At 43.0% G+C, this 19,392-nt stretch overlaps 1 protein-coding gene across 9 annotated transcripts in view; it reads left to right on the top strand.

The window, feature by feature from the left end:
- Window positions 1-19,392, top strand: part of LOC134349452 (uncharacterized) — a 420,820-nt gene that overhangs the window by 61,564 nt on the left and 339,864 nt on the right. For 5 of the 9 annotated variants that reach the window (XR_010018683.1, XM_063053815.1, XM_063053807.1 and 2 more), the window contains exon 1: window positions 161-429. The exons of the other annotated variants lie outside the window; for them this stretch is intronic. Coding sequence is in view for 4 of the 5 variants with exons in the window: in XM_063053815.1 (XP_062909885.1) it covers window positions 418-429 (12 nt within the window). In the remaining variant the exon portion in view is untranslated. Of the gene's footprint in view, window positions 1-160; window positions 430-19,392 lie in introns of those variants that run through there. 9 annotated transcript variants of the gene reach the window in all.

Here is a 19,392-nt window from a genome sequence, read left to right as displayed (position 1 = left end):
TGGCTGATGTGTGCAGTGCACCAGACATCTCGTTATTATATTCAAAATACATGGAGCTTTCCAAATCAGTGGGGGGTGGTTCATGACAGAGGGGTTAGCGGGGGGAACTGTAAGGAAACAGGAATGGTGGGTTCAAATTGTGGCTGTTAGAATTTTTGTCTTGGAATCCATAATATGGATATTGTCTGTTAAATTGTGTCCATGGAATTGTGGCTTTTAATCGTAAGCGTATATGTAGAAGTGACGATGTAAAATACCCTATGCAGAGCATTTGTTAAGCTGCCTAGGCACTTGGCTTGAAGCCCGCAGGCTTTTGTAATCAAAGCATGATCACGATCACCATGCAGTTACTACTGGGATACTGACCGATGCCTCTAGAAGCTGTTTGGAAGAAGCCCAGGATTGCACATACACAAAATGCAAAAAGCTGTGAGTATTTTGGTTTGTATTTTAAAAGACCAAGGTAATCTTTATAACAGCTGAGTTGCAAAGTAAGTTGTGCTCCATAAGGCAGAGTAGAACAGAATATAGATCTGTATTTAAATAAAATAGAAATTACTTATTAAATGGAAGGTAGTACCAGCCATTTTCAGGCTGGTTGATCAGCTGAGTTCTGGTTACAGCTGTTCTGGTTGCAGGATTGAATGCTGATAATGTTTGATCTGTGTGTCTGGGTCTGTTTGAGGAGGAATATATGTGTGTATTTTTAAATAATATATCAAACTCTCCCTAGTGGGAGGTCAGTTATCAGTGGACTCAAACTAAAGAGTGACGGTACAAGAAAGGGATCCTATTCCTAGAACAAGCAGCTGTCAGACTATTACGACTATGCATTTGCTCTCTTGAGTTGAATGCAAAAAAGATAGTGGTATTAGGTATTCCACCAGCTAGCCATTGAGGTATTATTGTCATAAAAATCGTAGTGTGACAGTTGGGTTTACAATTAAAATGATTTTATTTATGCTATCATGCTTTTTTCTGAATTGTGCAGTACTATCTTTGAATTGTAGAACAGCTGTAGATTCTTTTGTCTCTTTGTGTCAGCTGAGAATGGAAAACTGGTGACAAGTTAATATTAGTGAACCATGATAATACTGGAGGGTGGGGGAGAAAAATGTTCACATTCCCATTCAAATATACTTGAACTCTTTTGTTCTGTTCATGTTTTACCTATGTTTTTTCTAGCATGTCTATTACTGAGCATAGTCATATGAAGTTTCTTTCTTGTATGTTATTTTGAAGTTAGTGATACAGCACAGAAATAGGCTCAGCCCCACCATGTTCATGCCAGCTCCAAGTTGCATCCTATATAAATCCTGTTCAGTACTGTTGGTTCATAGTCTTTTATGAACCAACAGTCATAGTCTTGGCAATTCAAGTGCTCATTTTGATAATTCTCAGATGTTGAGAGTACTTGTCTCCACCATCCATTCAGGTAGTATTCTTGAGATTCCAGCCATTTTCTGAGTGAAGAAGTTCTTTCTCAGATCCACTCTTGGCTTCTTCCATTACAAGTAAAACAAACTCACCTTAACCAGTCTTTCCTCATTATTGAAACATTCCATTTTAGGTAGCATGGTGTTGAATCACCTCTGCATCCTCTCTGGTAGTAGGGGGACTCCATAGTGAGAGGTACAGATAGGGGTTTCTGCAGCAACAGGTGAGATTTAAGGATGGTGTGTTGCCTCCCTGGTGCCAGGATCCAGGACATCACAGACCGATTGCAGGGCATCCTCAAGGGAGAAGGTGATCAGCCGGAGGTGGTGGTGCATGTCGGTACAAATGACGTCGCGAAGAAGATGAGAGACATTTTGCAGCGTGGCTTCAGAGAACTCGGAAGAAGGCTGGAAAGCAGGACCTCCAGGGTGGTTATCTTGGGTTTGCTTCCAGTTCCTTGTGCTGAAGAGGACGGGAACAGGGAGATAGGGGATCTGAATGTGTGGCTAAGGAGCTGGTGCAGGAAGCAGGGATTTAGATTCTTGGACCTGTGGGATCTGTTTTGGGGTAAGGATGAATTGTACAGAGGGGACGGGTTGCACCTTAACAGATGGGGGACCGGCATTCTGGCTGGCAGGTTTGCCACTGCTACACGGGTGTGTTTAAACTAAGTAGTTGGGCGGGGGGGGGAGGGGAAATATAAGGATGGAGTTAAAGGGAATGAAAGAATAAGAAAAGTTAAGAAAGACAACAGAATTAAAGGGGCAGAAAGATTAGGAGGGGATCGGAGAGTATGGTCGAGTGCAGTAGGAATCAATGTGAAAGGTGAGGGGAGTAAAAGTATTACTTTAAAAGGACTAAAAGTATTATATATGAATGCACGGAGTATAAGAAATAAAGTGGATGAGCTTGAGGCTCAGTTGGAAATTGGCAAGTATGATGTTGTGGGGATAACAGAGACATGGCTGCAAGAGGACCAGGGCTGGGAAATGAATATTCAGGAATATACGTCCTATCGAAAGGACAGACAGCTTGGCAGAGGGGGTGGCGTGGCTCTGTTAGTGAGGAATGAAATTCAGTCACTTGCTAGGGGGGACATAGAATCAGGAGATGTAGAATCAGTATGGATAGAACTGAGAAACTGTAAGGGCAAAAAGATCCTCATGGGAGTTATCTACAGGCCCCCAAACAGTAGCCTGGACATAGGGTGCAAGTTAAATCAAGAGTTAAAATTGGCATGTCGCAAAGGTAATTCTACGGTTGTTATGGGGGAATTCAACATGCAGGTAGACTTGGAAAATCAGGTTGGTACTGGACCCCAAGAAAGGGAGTTTGTGGAATGTCTTAGAGATGGATTCTTAGAGCAGCTTGTATTAGAGCCTACCAGGGAGAAGGCAATTCTGGATTTAGTGTTGTGTAATGAGCCAGACTTGATAAGGGAACTCGAGGTAAAGGAGCTATTAGGAGGTAGTGACCATAATATGATAAGTTTTAATCTACAATTTGAGAGGGAGAAGGGAAGATCGGAAGTGTCAGTATTATAGTTGAACAAAGGGGACTATGGACCCTTGAGGGAGGAGCTGGCCAAAGTTGACTGGAAAGGTACCCCAGCAGGGATGACAGTGGAACAACAATGACAGGTATTTCTGGGAATAATACAGAAGGTGCAGGATCAGTTCATTCCAAAGAGGAAGAAAGATTCTAAGGGGAGTAAGGGGCGACCGTGGATGACAAGGGAAGTCAAGAACAGTATAAAAATAAAAGAGATGAAGTATAACGTAGCAAGGATGAGTGGGGAGCCAGAGGATTGGGAGACTTTTAAGGAGCCACAGAAGATAACTAAAAAGGCAATACGGGGGGAAAAGATGAGATTTGAAGGTAAGCTAGCCAAGAATATAAAGGAGGATAGTAAAAGCTTCTTTAGGTATGTGAAGAGGAAAAAATTACTTAAGCCCAAAGTTGGGCCCTTGAAGACAGAAACGGGCGAAATTATTATGGGGAACAAGGAAATGGCGGATGAGCTGAACAGGTACTTTGGATCTGTCTTCACTAGGGAAGACACAGACAATCTCCTAGATGTAATAGTGGTCAGAGGACCTAAGGTAACAGAGGAACTGAAGGAAATTCACATCAGGCAGAAAATGGTGTTGGGTAAACTGATGGGACTGAAGGCTGATAAATCCCCAGGGCCTGATGGTCTGCATCCCAGGGTACTTAAGGAGGTGGCTCTAGAAATCATGGACGCATTGGTAATAATTTTCCAATGTTCTATAGATTCAGGATCAGTTCCTGCGGATTGGAGGGTAGCTAATGTTATCCCACTTTTTAAGAAAGGAGGGAGAGAGGAAACAGGCAATTATAGACCAGTTAGTCTGACATCAGTGGTGGGGAAGATTCTGGAATCAATTATAAAAGATGAAATAGCGGCATATTTGGATAGCAGTGGCAGGATAGGTCCGAGTCAGCATGGATTTACGAAGGGGAAATCATGCTTGACTAATCTTCTGGAATTTTTTGAGAATGTAACTATGAAAATGGACATGGGAAAGCCAGTGGATGTAGTGTACCTGGACTTTCAGAAAGCCTTTGATAAGGTCCCACATAGGAGGTTAGTGTGCAAAATTAGAGCAAATGGTATTGGGGGTAGGGTACTGACAGGGATAGAAAATTGGTTGGCAGACAGGAAACAAAGCGTAGGGATTAATGGGTCAGTTTTGAATGGCAGGCAGTGACTACTGGGGTACCGCAAGGCTCGGTGCTGGGAACTCAGCTATTTACAATATACATTAATGATTTAGATGAAGGGATTAAAAGTAACATTAGCAAATTTGCAGATAACACAAAGCTGGGTGCCAGTGTGAAATGTGAGGAGGATGTTATGAGAATGCAGGGTGACTTGGACAGGTTGGGTGAGTGGGCAGATGCATGGCAGATGCAGTTTAATGTGGATAAATGTGAGGTTATCCACTTTTGTGACAAGAACAGGAAGGCAGATTACTACCTGAATGGCGTCAAGTTAGGAAAAAGGGAAGTATAATGAGATCCACGTGTCCTTGTTCATCAGTCACTGAAAGTAAGCATGCAGGTACAGCAGGCAGTGAAGAAAGCTAATGGCATGTTGGCCTTCATAACAAGGGGAGTCGAGTATAGAAGCAAAGAGGTCCTTCTGCAGTTGTACAGGGCCCTGGTGAAACCACACCTGGAGTATTGTGTACAGTTTTGGTCTCCAAATTTCAGAAAGGACATTCTAGCTATTGAGGGAGTGCAGCGTACGTTTACAAAGTTAATTCCCGGGATGGCGGGACTGTCATATGTTGAAAGATTGGAGTGACGGGGGTTGTATACACTGGAATTTAGAAGGATGAGAGGGGATCTGATTGAAACATATAAGATTATTAAGGGATTGGACACACTAGAGGCAGGAAACATGTTCCCGATGTTGGGGGAGTCCAGAACCAGAGGCCACACTTTAAGAATAAGGGGTAGACAATTTAGAACGGAGTTGAGGAAGAACTTTTTCACACAGAGGGTTGTGGTTCTGTGGAATGCTCTGCCTCAGAAGGCAGTGGAGGCCAGTTCTGTGGATTCTTTCAAGAAAGAGTTAGATAGAGCTCTTAAAGATAGTGGAGTGAAGGGATATGGGGAGAAGGCAGAAAAAGAGTGCTGATTGTGGATGATCAGCCATGATCACAGTGAATGGTGGTGCTGGCTCGAAGGGCTGAATGGCCTACTCCTGCACCTATTGTCTATTGTCATTGAATGATAGAGTACAGCACAGAAACAGGCTCTTTCAGCCCATCTAGATAATGCGGAACCATTTGTGCTGCCCAGGCCCATTGACCTGCAGCAGGACCATATCCCTACTATCCATGTACCTATCCAAACTTCCCTTAAACATTGAAATCTAGTGCCCATACACCACTTGTGCTGGTATCTCATTCCACACTCTTCAAGACCTTTTGAGTGAAGAAGCTTCCCCTCATGTTCCCCTTAAACTTTTCACCTTTCACCCTCAAAGCATGACCTCTGGTTAGAGTCCCACCCAACCTCAGCGGAAAAACCTGCTTACATTTGCTGTATCTATACCCCTCATGGTTTTGTCTACCTCTCTCAATTCTCCCCTGCATCTTCCACATTCCAAGGAATAAAGTCCTAACCAATTCAATCTTTCCTTATAACTCAGGTCCCCAGACCAGCCAACATCCTCGTAAATTTTCTCTTTCAACCTCGCTTAATCTTTCCTGTATGTAGGTGACCAAAACTGCACACAATACTCCAAATTACATCTCACCAACATCTTATACAGCTTCAACATAACATCCCATCTTCTGTACTCAATGCATTGTTTTAGGAAGGCCAATGTGCCTAAAGCTTTCTTTGCGACTTTATCTACCTGTGACACCACTTTCTCTGAATTATGTAGAGATCCCTTTGCTTGCCCATACTCCTCAGTGCCCTACTGTTTACTGTGTAAGACTTCTCCTGATTGGCCCTACTGGAGTACAAACCCTTGCACTTGACCGCATTCAATTCCATCTGCCATTGTTCAACCCATTTTTCCAGCTGAAGCAGAGCCCTCTAGAAACCATGATAGCCTTCCTCATTGTCCTCAACATCCCAAATTTTGCTAACATCCACAAATTTGCTGATCCAGTTAACCACATTATCAAACAACAATGGACCCAGCACCAATCCCTGTGGTGCACCACTAGTCACAGACCTCTAGTCAGAGAGGTGACCCTCTACTACCACTTTCTGTCTTCTCATACAAAGCCAATATCCAATCCAATTTACAACCTGATCCTGATTGTCGAATGACTGAACTTTCTTGACCAGCCTCCCATGTGGGACTTTGTCAAAAGCCTTACTAAAGTTCATATAGACAACATCCATTGCCCTGCCTTCATCCATTCTCCTGGTAACTTCCTTGAAAAAATAACAGACATGACCTAACTGGTAACTGGTGCAGGGGGCAGGGCTTCAAATTCTGGATCATTGGGATCTATTTTGGGGGAGGTATGACTTATACAAAAACGATTGATTGCCCCTGAACTCAAAGGGTACTAATATCCTGGCGGGATTGTTTAATCTCGCTGTTAGGGAGGGTTTAAAGTAAGTTGGCAGGGGGAAGGAAATCAGGGTGTTAGGGTCGAGGAAGAGGAAAATAGAAATAAGTCAAAGATACTGTACAGCAAAGATGGCAAGAAGAACAAGCAGGTGAATAGACAGGATAATTTGCTGTGCGATAGAAACATAGCAAAATCGGTAACAGATACTGATCTAAATGTACCATACTTAAATGCACGCAGCATTAGAAATAAAGTGGATGACCTTGTTGTACAGCTACAGGTTAAAAGGTATGACGTTGTGGCTATCACTGAGTCATGGCTAAATGATGGATGTGATTGGGAGCTGAATATCCAAGGATACACAGTGTATAGGAAAGATAGGAAGGTAGGCAAAGGGGGTGGCGTGGCCCTGATGGTAAGCAATGATATCAAATCACTAGAAAAAAGGGACATAGGATCAGAAGAGGTAGAATCCTTATGGGTCGAGTTAAAAAATGGCAAGGGTAAAAAGACACTAATATACAGGCCTCCAAACAGCAGCTGGGATGTGGACTACAAGTTACAGCTGGAAATAGAAAAAGTGTGTCTGAAGGAAAATGTCAAGGTAATTATGAGGGATTTTAATATGAAAGTGGATTGGGAAAGTCAGGAAGGTACTGGATCTCAGGAGAGGGAGTTTGTAGAATGCCTATGGGATGGCTTTTTGGAGCAGCTTGTCCATGAGCCCACCAGGGGATCAGCTGTTTTGGATTGGGTGCTGTGTAATGAACCTGAGGCGATTAGGGAGCTGGAGGTAATGGAACTCCTTGGAAGGAGTGATCATAATATGATTGAGTTCAGTTTCAAATTTGAAAAGGAGAAGCTGGTATCAGGTGTATCGATATTTCAGTGGAACGAAGGAAATTACAGTGGTATGAGAGAGGAACTGGCCCAAGTAGATTGGAAAAGTAAGCTAGATGGAGGGACGGTAGAGCAGAATTGGATGAAATTCCTACAAGAAATAAGGAAAGTGCAGGAAAAATATATTCTAAGAAAAAAGAAAATCATGAATGGAAAAATGAAACAACTGTGGCTAATGAGAGAGGTTAATGCTAAAATAAAAGCAAAAGAGACAGTGTACAAGGAAGCAAAACTTAGTGGGAAAACTGAGGACTGGATGACTTTTAAAAACTTACAGAAGGAAACTAATAAAATCATTACGAAAGAAAAGATGAATAATGAAAGGAAGTTGGCAATTAACATTAAAAAGGATACTAAGAGTTTTTAAAAAAATATATGAAGAGTAAAAGAGTGACACAGGTAGATATAGGACCAATTGAAAATGATGCTGGAGAAATTATAATGGGTAACAAAGAAATGGCAGAGGAACTAAATGAGTATTTTGCATCAGTCTTCACAGTGGAAGACATACCTGATAGCCAGCGGTCTCAGGGAATAGAGTTAGGTACAGTCAAGATTACTAGAGAGAAAGTACTTAGGAAGCTAAATTGGACTAAGAATAGATAAGTCTCCTGGACTGGATGAGGTGCACCCACGGAAACTTGGTCAGTTTAGGAGAGGTAGCTTTGGAGATTGTGCAGGCATTGGAAATGATCTTCCAGGAATCAATAGACTCTGGCATGTTTCCGGAAGACTGGAAGGTCGCAAGTTCTGCTGTTTAAGAAAGGAGGGTGGCAACAAAACGAAAATTACAGACCTATTAGTCTGACATCAGTAGTTGGAAAGTTATTGGAGTCAATCCTCAAGGACAAGGTTATGAAATGTCTCGAGGTGCATGACAAGATGTGCCCAAGCCAGCATGGTTTCATGAAGGGAAGATCCTGCCTCACCAACCTATTGGAATTTTCTGAGGCAATCTTAAATAAGATCGACAAGGGAGAGGCTGTGGATGTTGTGTATTTGGATTTTCAAAAGGCCTTCAATAGGTGCCACATAAGAGGCTGCTTAATAAGATGAGAGCCCATGGAATTACAGGAAAGATATTGGAATGGGTGGAGCATTGGCTGATAGGCAGAAAGCAAAGGGTGGGAATAAAGGGATCCTATTTTGATTGGTTGCCGGTTACTAGTGGTGTTCCGCAGGGGTTGGTGTTGGGGCCGCTTCTTTTTACAATATATATCGATGATTTAGATTATGGATTAAATGGTTTTGTGGCTAAGTTTGCGGACGACACCAAGATAGGTGGAGGAGCAGGAAGTGTTGAAGAAATGGAAAGGTTGCAGAGAAACTTGGTCAGTTTAGGAGAGTGGGCAAAGAAATGGCAGATGAGATACAATGTTGAGAAATGTTGGAAGAAGAAATAATTTTGGAAGAAGAAATAATCGGGCAGATTATTATTTAGATGGGGAGAAAATGCAAAAATCGGAAGTGCAAAGGAACTTGGGGTCCTTGTGCAGGATACCCTAAAGGTTAACCATCAGTTTGGATCAGCAGTAAGGAAAGCGAATGCTATGTTGGCATTCATTTCAAGAGGAATAGTGTATAAGAGTAAGGAGGTGTTGATGAGGCTCTATGGGGCACTGGTGAGACCTCATTTGGAATACTGTGTGCAGTTTTGGGGCTCCTATCTTAGAAGGGATGTTCTGATGTTGGAGAGAGTTCAAAGAAGATTTACGAGGATGATTCCTGGAATGCAGGGGCTAACATATGAGGAGCATTTGTCGGCTCTTGGACTGTATTCATTAGAGTATAGAAAAATGAGAGGGGATCTCATAGAAACATTTCGAATGTTGAAAGGGTTGGACAGAGTTAACGTGGAAAGGTTGCTTCCCTTGGTGGGTGAGTCCAGGGCAAGAGGCTACAGTCTTAGAATTAGAGGATACCCATTTAAAACAGAGATGAGGAGAAATTTTTTTAGCCAGAGGGTTGTGGATTTATGGAATTCGTTGCCACATACAGCTGTGGAGGCCCGATCATTGAGGGTGTTTAAGGAGGAGATTGATAGGTATCTAGTTAGTCAGGGTAGCAAGGGATATAGAGAAAAAGCCGGAAATTGGAACTAGATGGGAGAATAGTTTAGCTCATAGTGGAGTGGTGGAGCAGACTCGATGGGCCGAATCGAAGATTCGAAGAGGAACCGAAGCTCCTTTGTCTTGTGATCTTGTGACCTACCACTCACAGGGCCTGCCAACTATCCTTAATTAGCCTATGTCTATTCAAATACTTATTTATCCGGTCCCTTGGAATACCTTCCACAACTGATGTCAGACTCACTGGCCTCTAATTTCCTGGTTTCTGTTTAGAGCCTTTTTTACACAACAGAACAACTTTGGCAGTCTTTCAATCCTGTGGTAGCTCCCCTGTTGCTAAGGATGTTTTAAATATCTCTGCTAGGGTCCCGGCAATTTCTGCACTTGCTTCCCATAGGGTCTGAGGGAACACCCTGTCAAGCCCTGGGGATTTATCTATCCTGATTTGCCTCGGGGTAGCAAACTCCTCTTCATCTGTTAACTGTACAGAGTCCATGAAGTTGATACTGCTTTGCCTCACTGCTATAGACTCTCTGTCCATCTCCCAAATAAATACAGATGCAAAGAGTATCATGCTGACTATTATGAAGGACATGGGTTAAGGATGAAAGGTAAGGAGTTTAAGGGGAACATGAGGGGAAACTTCTTCACCCAAAGGGTCGTGAGAGTGTAGAATGAGCTGCCAGCACAAATGGTACATGCGAGTTCAATTTCAACATTTAAGAGAAGTTTGGATAGGTACATGGATAGTAAAGACATGGAGGGTTCTGGTGCAGGTTAGAAGCATAGAAACATCGAAAATCTACAGCACAATACAGGCCTTTCGGCTTACAATGCTCTGCCGAACATGTACTTACTTAGAAATTACCTGAGGTTGCCCATAGCTCTCTGTTTTTCTAAGCTCCATGTACCTATCAAGGAGTCTCTTAAAAGACCCTATCATATCTGCCTCCAGCACTGTCACTGGCAGCCATTCCACACGCTCACCACTCTCTGTGTGGAGAGGGGAAAAAAATTTACCCCTGACATCTCCTCTGTACCAACTTCCAAGTACCTTAAAACTGTGCCCTCTCATGTTAACCATTTCAGCCCTGGGAAAAATCCTCTGACTATCCACGTGATTAATGCCTTTCATTATCTTATACACCTCTTTCAGGTCACCTCTCATCCTCCATTGCTCCAAGGAGAAAAGGCCAAGTTCACTCAACCTGTTCTCATAAGGGATGCTCCCCAATCCAGGCAACATCCTTGTAAATCTCCTCTGCACCCTTTCTATGGTTTCCACATCCTTCCTGTAGTGAGGGGACAAGAACTGAGCACAGTACTCCAAATGGGGTCTGACCAGGGTCCTATATAGCTGTAACATTACCTCTCAGCTCTTAAACTCAATCCCACTGTTAACTATATACTCAAGTTTCTCAGTCTGCTGTAAGTCATTCCTATAATCACCAAGATCCTTTTCCATAGTGAGTACTGAAGCAAAGTACTCATTAAGTATCTCTGCTATCTCCTCTGTTTCCATACACACTTTTCCACTGTCTCACTTGATTGGTCCTATTCCCTCACATCTTATCCTCTTGCTCTTCACATACTTGTAGAATGCCTTGGTGTTTTCCTTAATCCTGCTTGCCAAGTCCCCTTCTGGCTCTCCTAATTTCATACTTAAGCTCCTTCCTGCTAGCCTCATAATCTTCTAGATCTCTATCGTTACCTAGTTTTTGTTTTTGAACCTTTTGTAAGCTTTTCTTTTCTTCTTGACTAGATTTTCAACAGCCTTTGTACACCACGGTTCCTGTACCCTACCATCCTTTCCCTGTCTCATTGGAATGTACCTTGGCAGAATGCCACACAAATATCTCCTGAACATTTGCCACATTTCTGCTGTACATCTCCCTGTGAACATCTGTTCCCAATTTATGCCTCCAAGTTCCTGCCTGATAGCCTCATATTTCCCCTTACTCCAAATAAACACTTTCCTAACTTGTCTGTTCCTGTCCCTCTCCAGGCTATGGTAAAGGATGATGGGAGTAGGCAGTTTAAATGGTTTTGGAAAGGACCAGATGGGCCAAGGGCCTGTTTCTGTGCTGTACTTCTCTATGACTCTATACTAATTAATGCTTCCAGTGCACAAAGCATACCTTTTCCCACCATCCCACATCACATTAAAATTCTGTACCCTGGAATGTTGATTGGCAATCCTCCTCTTCACTCCTAGAGACATGATGGAATTGTAATATTGTGTTCTGCTCTGTATTGGAGAAGTCAAAGGCACCAAGGTACTGCTTTGCAGAAATTTTTGCTCAGTTTACAAGTGTGAACCTGAGCTTCCAGCTGTATGTAATTTTAATTTTCTGTCTTGCTCCATTCTGACTTCTCTACCTTTGTCCTCTTCCAGTGTTCCAATGAAATCTGATGTGAGCTCATGAATAGCATCTCATCTTCCGTAAGGGTACTTTGCATCCCTGAGGACTCATAGGTCTCATACTTTTTTCAAGAGAAAAAAGCAGGCTATTATGTTCATTTAAATTACGTCAATCTTGAACTTATCCATCAATCATATCCTCACATTTATTTCTTTTTGCATTATTCTCTTTTGCATCAACTCATTCAATTCTCCTGACACTCACATATACCAGGGGAAATTTATGGTAGTCAATTAACCTATCAACCAGCATGTCTTTGGATAGCCATGTGGAAAATACAGGGATACCTATGCCGTAACAGAGAATATGTAAATTACGCACACATACATGGCTGAGGAAGGGGGAAAAACAGAAATAAATCAAAAGATAGGGTGCAACAGACATGATAGAAAGGACAGGCAGGATATGAGGCATAAGCACAGCCAGTAGGATGAGTTACAGGGCAATAGAGGCGTGGTGCAGTTAAAACAGAAAACAACAAGTACTGTACTGAAAGTGTTATATTTGAATGCATGCAGCATAAGAAATAAAAGGGACAATCTTGAAGCTACAGATTGGCAAGTATGACGTTGTGGACATCTCTGAAGCTTGGCTAAAGGATGGCTGCCATTGGGAGCTGAACATCCAAGGATATATGATGTATCGGAAAGATAGGTTAGTAGGCAGAGGGTGTGGTGTGGCTGTGTGTTTAAGAAATAATATTAAATCATTAGAAAGGGATGACATAGGATCGGAAGGTGTAGAGTCTCTACAGGTTGAGTTAATGGTAATGGTAAAAGGACCTTAATGGCAGTGTATACAGGCCTCCAAACAATAGCTAGGATGTGGATTTCAAATTACAGCAGGAGATAGAAAAGGCATGTCAGAGGGCAAAGTCATGATAATCATCGGGGATTTTAACATGAAAGTGGATTGGGAAAACCAGGTCAATACTAGACCTCGAGAGAGAAGTTGTAGAATGTTTAAGGGATGGCTTTTTAGAACAGCTTCTTGTTGAGCCCACTAGGTGATTGGGTGTGCTGAATTGGGTGTTGTGCAATGATCTGAAGGTGATAAGAGAACTTAAGGTTAAGGAACCCTTAGGGAACAGTGAAAACAATATGATCAAGTTCACTTTGAAATTTGAGAAGGAGAAACTAAAATCCAATGTGTTGGTATTTCAGTGAAATAAAGGAAATTTCAATGGCATAGGGGAACTGGCTAAAGTTGACTGGAAAGGGACACTAATGGGAAGGACAGCAGAGCAGCAATGGCTGGAGTATCTGCAAAGAATGAAGGATGTGCAAGACAGATATATTCCAAATAAGAAGAATTTTCAAATGGGAGAAGGACGCTACCATGGCTGAGTAGTGAAGTCAGAGCCAAAGTAAAAGCAAAAGAGAGGGCATACAAGAAAGCCAAAGCTAGTGGGAAGATAGAGGTTTGGGAAGCTTTTACAAATTTGCAGAAGGAAACTAAGAAGGTCATTAGGAAGAAAAAGATGAATTATGAAAGGAAGCTGGCGACTAATATCAAATAAGATATTAAAAGCTTTTTTTTAGTATACAAAGGGTAAAAGAGAGTCGAGGGTAGATATAGGACAATAGAAAATGATGCTGGAGATATTGTAATGAGAGACACAGAGATGGCAGAGGAACTGAATGCATATTTTGCATCAGTCTTCACAGTGGATATCTGCAATGTACTGGACATTCAAGAGTGTCAGGGAAGTGAAGTACGTGCAGTGAAAATTACGACAGAGAAGGTGCTCAGGAAGGTTAATGGTCTGAGGGTGGATAAATTTCCTGAGTCTGATGGAATGCACCCTCGGGTCCTGAAGGAAGTAGCTGGAGAGATTGCGGAGGTATTAACAATGATCTTTCAAGAATTGATAGATTCTAGCATTGTACCGGATGACTGGAAAATTGCAAATGTTATTCCAATATTTAAGAAGGGTGGAAGGCAGCAGAAAGGAAACTATAGACCTGTTAGCCTGACATCAGTGGTTGGGAAGCTGTTGGAATTGATTGTTAGGGATGAGATTACAGAGCACCTGGAGGCACATGACAAGATAGGCCAAAGCCAGCATGGTTTCCTGAAAGGAAAATCCTACCCGACTAACCTACTGCAATTTTTTGAGGAAATTACAAGCAGGGTAGACAAAGGAAATATAGTAGCTGTGGTGTACTTAGATTTTCAGAAGGCCTTTGACAAGGTACTACTCATGGGGCTGCTTAGCCCATGGAATTACAGGGAAGTTACTAGTGTAAGTGGAGCATTGGCTGATCAGCAGAAAACAGAGTGGGAATAAAGGGATCCTATTCTGGCTGGCTGCCAGTTACCAGTGGAATTCCACAGGGCTCGTGTTGGGACCGCTGCTTTTTACGATGTATGTCAATGATTTGGACTATGGGATTAATGGATTTGTGGCTAAATTTGCCAATGATTGAAAGATTGGTTGAGGAGCAGGTAGTGTTGAGGAAACAGGCTGCAGAGAGACTTAGATAGTTTAAGGGAATGGGCAAAGAAGTGGCAAATGAAATACAATGTTGGAAGGTGCATGGTCATGCACTTTAGTGGAAGAAATAAACGGGCAGACTATTATTTAGATGGGAGAGAGAATTTAAAATGCAGAGATGCAAAGAGACTTGGGAGTCCTGCAGGTTGAGTCAGTGGTGAAGAAGGCAAATGCAATGTTGGCATTCATTTCTAGAGGTATAGAATATAAGAGCAGGGGTGAGATGCTGAGGCACTCATAAAACCATACTTGCAGTATTGTGTGCAGTTTTGGGCTCCTCATATTGGAAAGGATATACTGACGTTAGAGAGGGTTCAGAGAAGATTCACGAGAATGATTTGTGGAATGAAAGGGTTACTGTTGAAAGAACATCTGGCAGCTTTTCGGCTGTATTCCCTGGACTTTAGGAGAATGAGGGGGGAATCTCATAGAACCATTCTGACTGTTAAAAGGCCTGAATAGATTAGATATAGCAAAGTTATTTCCCCCCATGGTAGGGGAGTCTAGGACAAGAGGGCATGACTTCAGGATTGAAGGAAGTCCATTTAGAACAGAGATGTGGAGAAATTACTTTAGTCAGAAGGTGGTAAATTTGTGGAATTTGTTGCCATGAGTGCCTGTAGAGGCTAAGTCATTGGATGTATTTAAGATAGAGATAGATAGGTTCTTGATCAGCCAAGGCATCAAAGGGTATGGGAAGAAGGCAGAGGAGTGGGGATGACTGGAAGAATTGGATCAACCCATGATTGAATGGTGGAGCAGACTCGATGGGCCGAATACCCTACTTCTGCTCCTATATCTGTGGTGTTATGGTCTAACACCAAAGACTGCTGGAGGGACCAGGATCTGCAGTACAGAAAAACTGATTGTTCACCTGACCAATTCAACATCCCTCTCTCTAATAAAGGGGGAGAGAGGTATCGCACAGCGAGAGGGGAGACCAACAATAACAAAATAACTCGCTGATTTACAGAATTGCTGGTGTTGTACAAAGGAAGATAATTATGGTTGTGGGGAGTCAGTTGTTACAGTCATAGGACATCACTGCAAGAGGTCCTAAACTCATCTTTATCTGCTTCATCAATCACAATATTAGAACTACGGTGTTTGTGCCGAGGAATGTACAGTATTCAATTCCGCTCACTACTTTTCAGCCAATGAAGAATCCCATGGCTGTATGCAGTCAGGTCTAGACAATTGGGCTGATAAGTAGCAAATAACGTTCACATAATGGAAGTGAGGCACAGTGATTATCTCCAACAGAGAATCTAATTCTCTACATTTGACATTTTCAGTAGCATTGCAATTGCTGAACTCCCCATAATTAATATCCAGTGTGTTATCAGAAACTCAGTTGTAGTGGCCATATAAATATGGTGGCAACAAGGACTGGTTTTTGGTGATGTAAATCAGCGGTCCCCAACCACCGGGCTGTGGACCGGTACTGGGCCGCAAAGCATGTGCTACTGGGCCATGAGGAAGCGATATGAGTCAGCTACAGCTTTCCTCATTCCCTGTCACGCACTGTTGAACTCGAACATAGGGCTGCCAACTGTTCTGTATTTGCTGGGACATCCCGTATATTGGGCTAATTTGGTTTGTCCCATACGGGACCACCCTTGTCCGGTATTTCCCCTGCTAAGGTAGAGCATTCCTATGAAACCTTCCGTGCCAAAATGGCGTAAAACGAACAAGTAATTACCATTAATTTATATGGGAAAAATTTTTGAGCATTCCCAGACCCAAAAAATAACCTACCAAATCATACCAAATAACACATAAAACCTAAAATAATTCTAACATATAGTAAACGCATTAATAATATGATAAATACACAGCCTATATAAAGTAGAAATAATGTATTTACAGTGTAGTCGGGAAGATTAAGCCAAAATCAATTAATGGGAAAAAAATTGGCACATACGCGCATGTGCACGTCACATATGCGAACGTCACGCATGCGCACACAGGTGCCCGCGCAAGGCTTCATGGTCGTGGTAGTCTTTCTCGGGGTGAACACAAGTGTCCCGTCAACACACACAAAAACTGCTGGTGAACGCAGCAGGCTAGGCAGCATCGATAGGAAGAGGTACAGTCGACGTTTCGGGCCGGGACGCTTCGTCAGGATTTGACTGCTACTTTTGTCCCTTATTTAGGAGTGAGAAAGTTGGCAACCCTAACTGTAAAAGACATGTTGAGGTGAGTTTAACCCTACTTGAACAATCTCCCCCACCCCCCAGGTCGGCCAGTCTGCAAGAATATTGTCAATATTAAACCGGTCTGCGGTGCGAGAAAGGTTGGGGACCCCTGATGTCCCAAGGACTTTGCATCATCTGCAAAGCATAGGTCAAGAGTATGACTCTCCACCTACCTGGATGACTGCTGCTGAACAGCGGGACAAAGCAGCTACAATAGTGGTGTAGACACTGTTAGACACGTGCATATGTAGAGAATGGAGTGATGTGGATCTAATTTAATTCAGCATTGTGTCTGGCCCAGATATTATCAGCTGAAAGGTCTGTTTTGTGCCATTCTGTTCCATGACCTAAAAGAACCGTAGTGATTCCAGAAGATGTTTTCCCATCTTCTAATGGCAATTAGGGATGGAAAATAAATGCTCACTTTGTTATTCATTTTTAGAAGTTGGATGTCACTAGCAAAGAAATACTTACAATATCTTTATAACAACACCTTATATTCCGTCTCTCCTCTACTGTAAAGATGAAGCCACACTCAGGTTGGAGGAACAACACCTTATATTCCGTCCTCCTCTACTGTAAAGATGAAGCCACACTCAGGTTGGAGGAACAACACCTTATATTCCATCCAAAAACGCCATCCCCTTCTCGCAATTCCTCCGTCTCCGCCGCATCTGCTCTCAGGATGAGGCTTTTCATTCTAGGACGAGGGAGACGTCTTCCTTTTTTAAAGAAAGGGGCTTCCCTTCCTCCACTATCAACTCTGCTCTTAAACGCATCTCCCCCATTTCACGTACATCTGCTCTCACTCCATCCTCCCGCCACCCCACTAGGAATAGGGTTCCCCGGTCCTCACCTACCACCCCACCAGCCTCCGGGTCCAACATATTATTCTCCGTAACTTCAGCCACCTCCAACGGGATCCCACCACTAAGCACATCTTTCCCTCCACCCCCTCTCTGCTTTCCGCAGGGATCATTCCCTACGCGACTCCCTTGTCCATTCGTCCCCCCCCAATCCCTCCCCACCGATCTTCCTCCTGGCACTTATCCGTGTAAACGGAACAAGTGCTACACATGCCCTTACACTTCCTCCCTTACCACCATTCAGGGCCCCAAACAGTCCTTCCAGGTGAGGCAACACTTCACCAGTGAGTCGGCTGGGGTGATATACTGCGTCCGGTGCTCCCGATGTGGCCTTTTATATATTGGCGAGACCCGACGCAGACTGGGAGACCGCTTTGCTGAACACCTACGCTCTGTCCGCCAGAGAAAGCAGGATCTCCCAGTGGCCACACATTTTAATTCCACATCCCATTCCCATTCTGACATGTCTATCCACGGCCTCCTCTACTGTAAAGATGAAGCCACACTCAGGTTGGAGGAACAACACCTTATATTCCGTCTGGGTAGCCTCCAACCTGATGGCATGAACATCGACTTCTCTAACTTCCGCTAATGCCCCACCTCCCCCTCGTACCCCATCTGTTAATTATTTTTATACACACATTCTTTCTCTCACTCTCCTTTTTCTCCCTCTATCCCTCTGAATATACCTCTTGCCCATCCTCTGGGTCCCCCGCCCCTTGTCTTTCTTCCCGGACCTCCTGTCCCATGATCCTCTCGTATCCCTTTTGCCAATCACCTGTCCAGCTCTTGGCTCCATCCCTCCCCCTCCTGTCTTCTCCTATCATTTTGGATCTCCCCCTCTCCCTCCAACTTTCAAATCCCTTACTCACTCTTCCTTCAGTTAGTCCTGACGAAGGGTCTCGGCCTGAAACGTCGACTGCACCTCTTCCTAGAGATGCTGCCTGGCCCGCTGCGTTCACCAGCAACTTTTATGTGTGTTGCTTACAATATCTTTTCCTTGTTTCTGACACACTTCTATTGGAAATAGATCTTTCATACTTACTTTATCTAGGCTCCTTATCATTATATATATTTCATCTAATTCTTCCCTCAGCTTCCTTTATTCCAAACTAATCTCTCTTCCTAAATAGTTTTCCAATTCCAACAACAACTTTGGGTTTCAACACTCTCTCCAGTTCAATCATTCTGTCATGTGGTGAGTTGTATGCAGTACTCAAGCTGATTGTGGGTATTCATAGTTTGACACAAGCACAAGAAAATGGGAGCAGAGTAGTCCACCAGGCCCCACTATTCATTGTGGTCATGGCTGAATGAGCTGTCCTCAGCCTCTTATGTCAGTTCCCTATAGCTTTTAATTCAGTCTTTCAAATATTTAATGATGTACTGTATATTTAAATGATCTGGCCTCCAGCACCCTTAGAACTAGAAATTCACTGCCCTCTGACAGAAGAAATTTCTCTGTATCTCATTTTAAAATGATCTGCCACTTGTAATTATGTCCCCTGTTCAAGACCTTTCCTTTTTGGAAATTATCTCTACTTCTATCCTCAAGCTCAGTAGGATCTTTTGTATCTCAATAAAGACACCTCTCTTCTAATCTCCATGGAATACAGACCAACCCTGTTGCTCTTGTTAGGACAACACTTTCTTTCTAGCAAATAGCCCAGACTATACAGACTATCCAACATGTGCTTTGCAGTGTATAGTTCATTATGTAGTACTCCAATATTCCTTATGCCTACTTGGAAGTGATTGGAGTATTGCTCTCTCTCTGTAGAGGTATAGTGATAAAAAGGTGAGAGAATATTGGTACATGATATGCATTGGACAATACATCCAGCTATCCAGCACCCATGAGCATGCATGTTGCATTTATTGCATTGATTGACAGGGTAATACAGTGCAGAAATGGGCCCTTCTGTTCACCATG

This window comes from Mobula hypostoma, chromosome 1, assembly GCF_963921235.1.
Source record: "Mobula hypostoma chromosome 1, sMobHyp1.1, whole genome shotgun sequence".
NCBI classification, from domain to species: Eukaryota; Metazoa; Chordata; class Chondrichthyes; order Myliobatiformes; family Myliobatidae; genus Mobula; species Mobula hypostoma.
The sequence above is the reverse complement of the archived record's forward strand: the minus strand, read 5'-3'. Positions and strand labels throughout refer to the sequence as shown.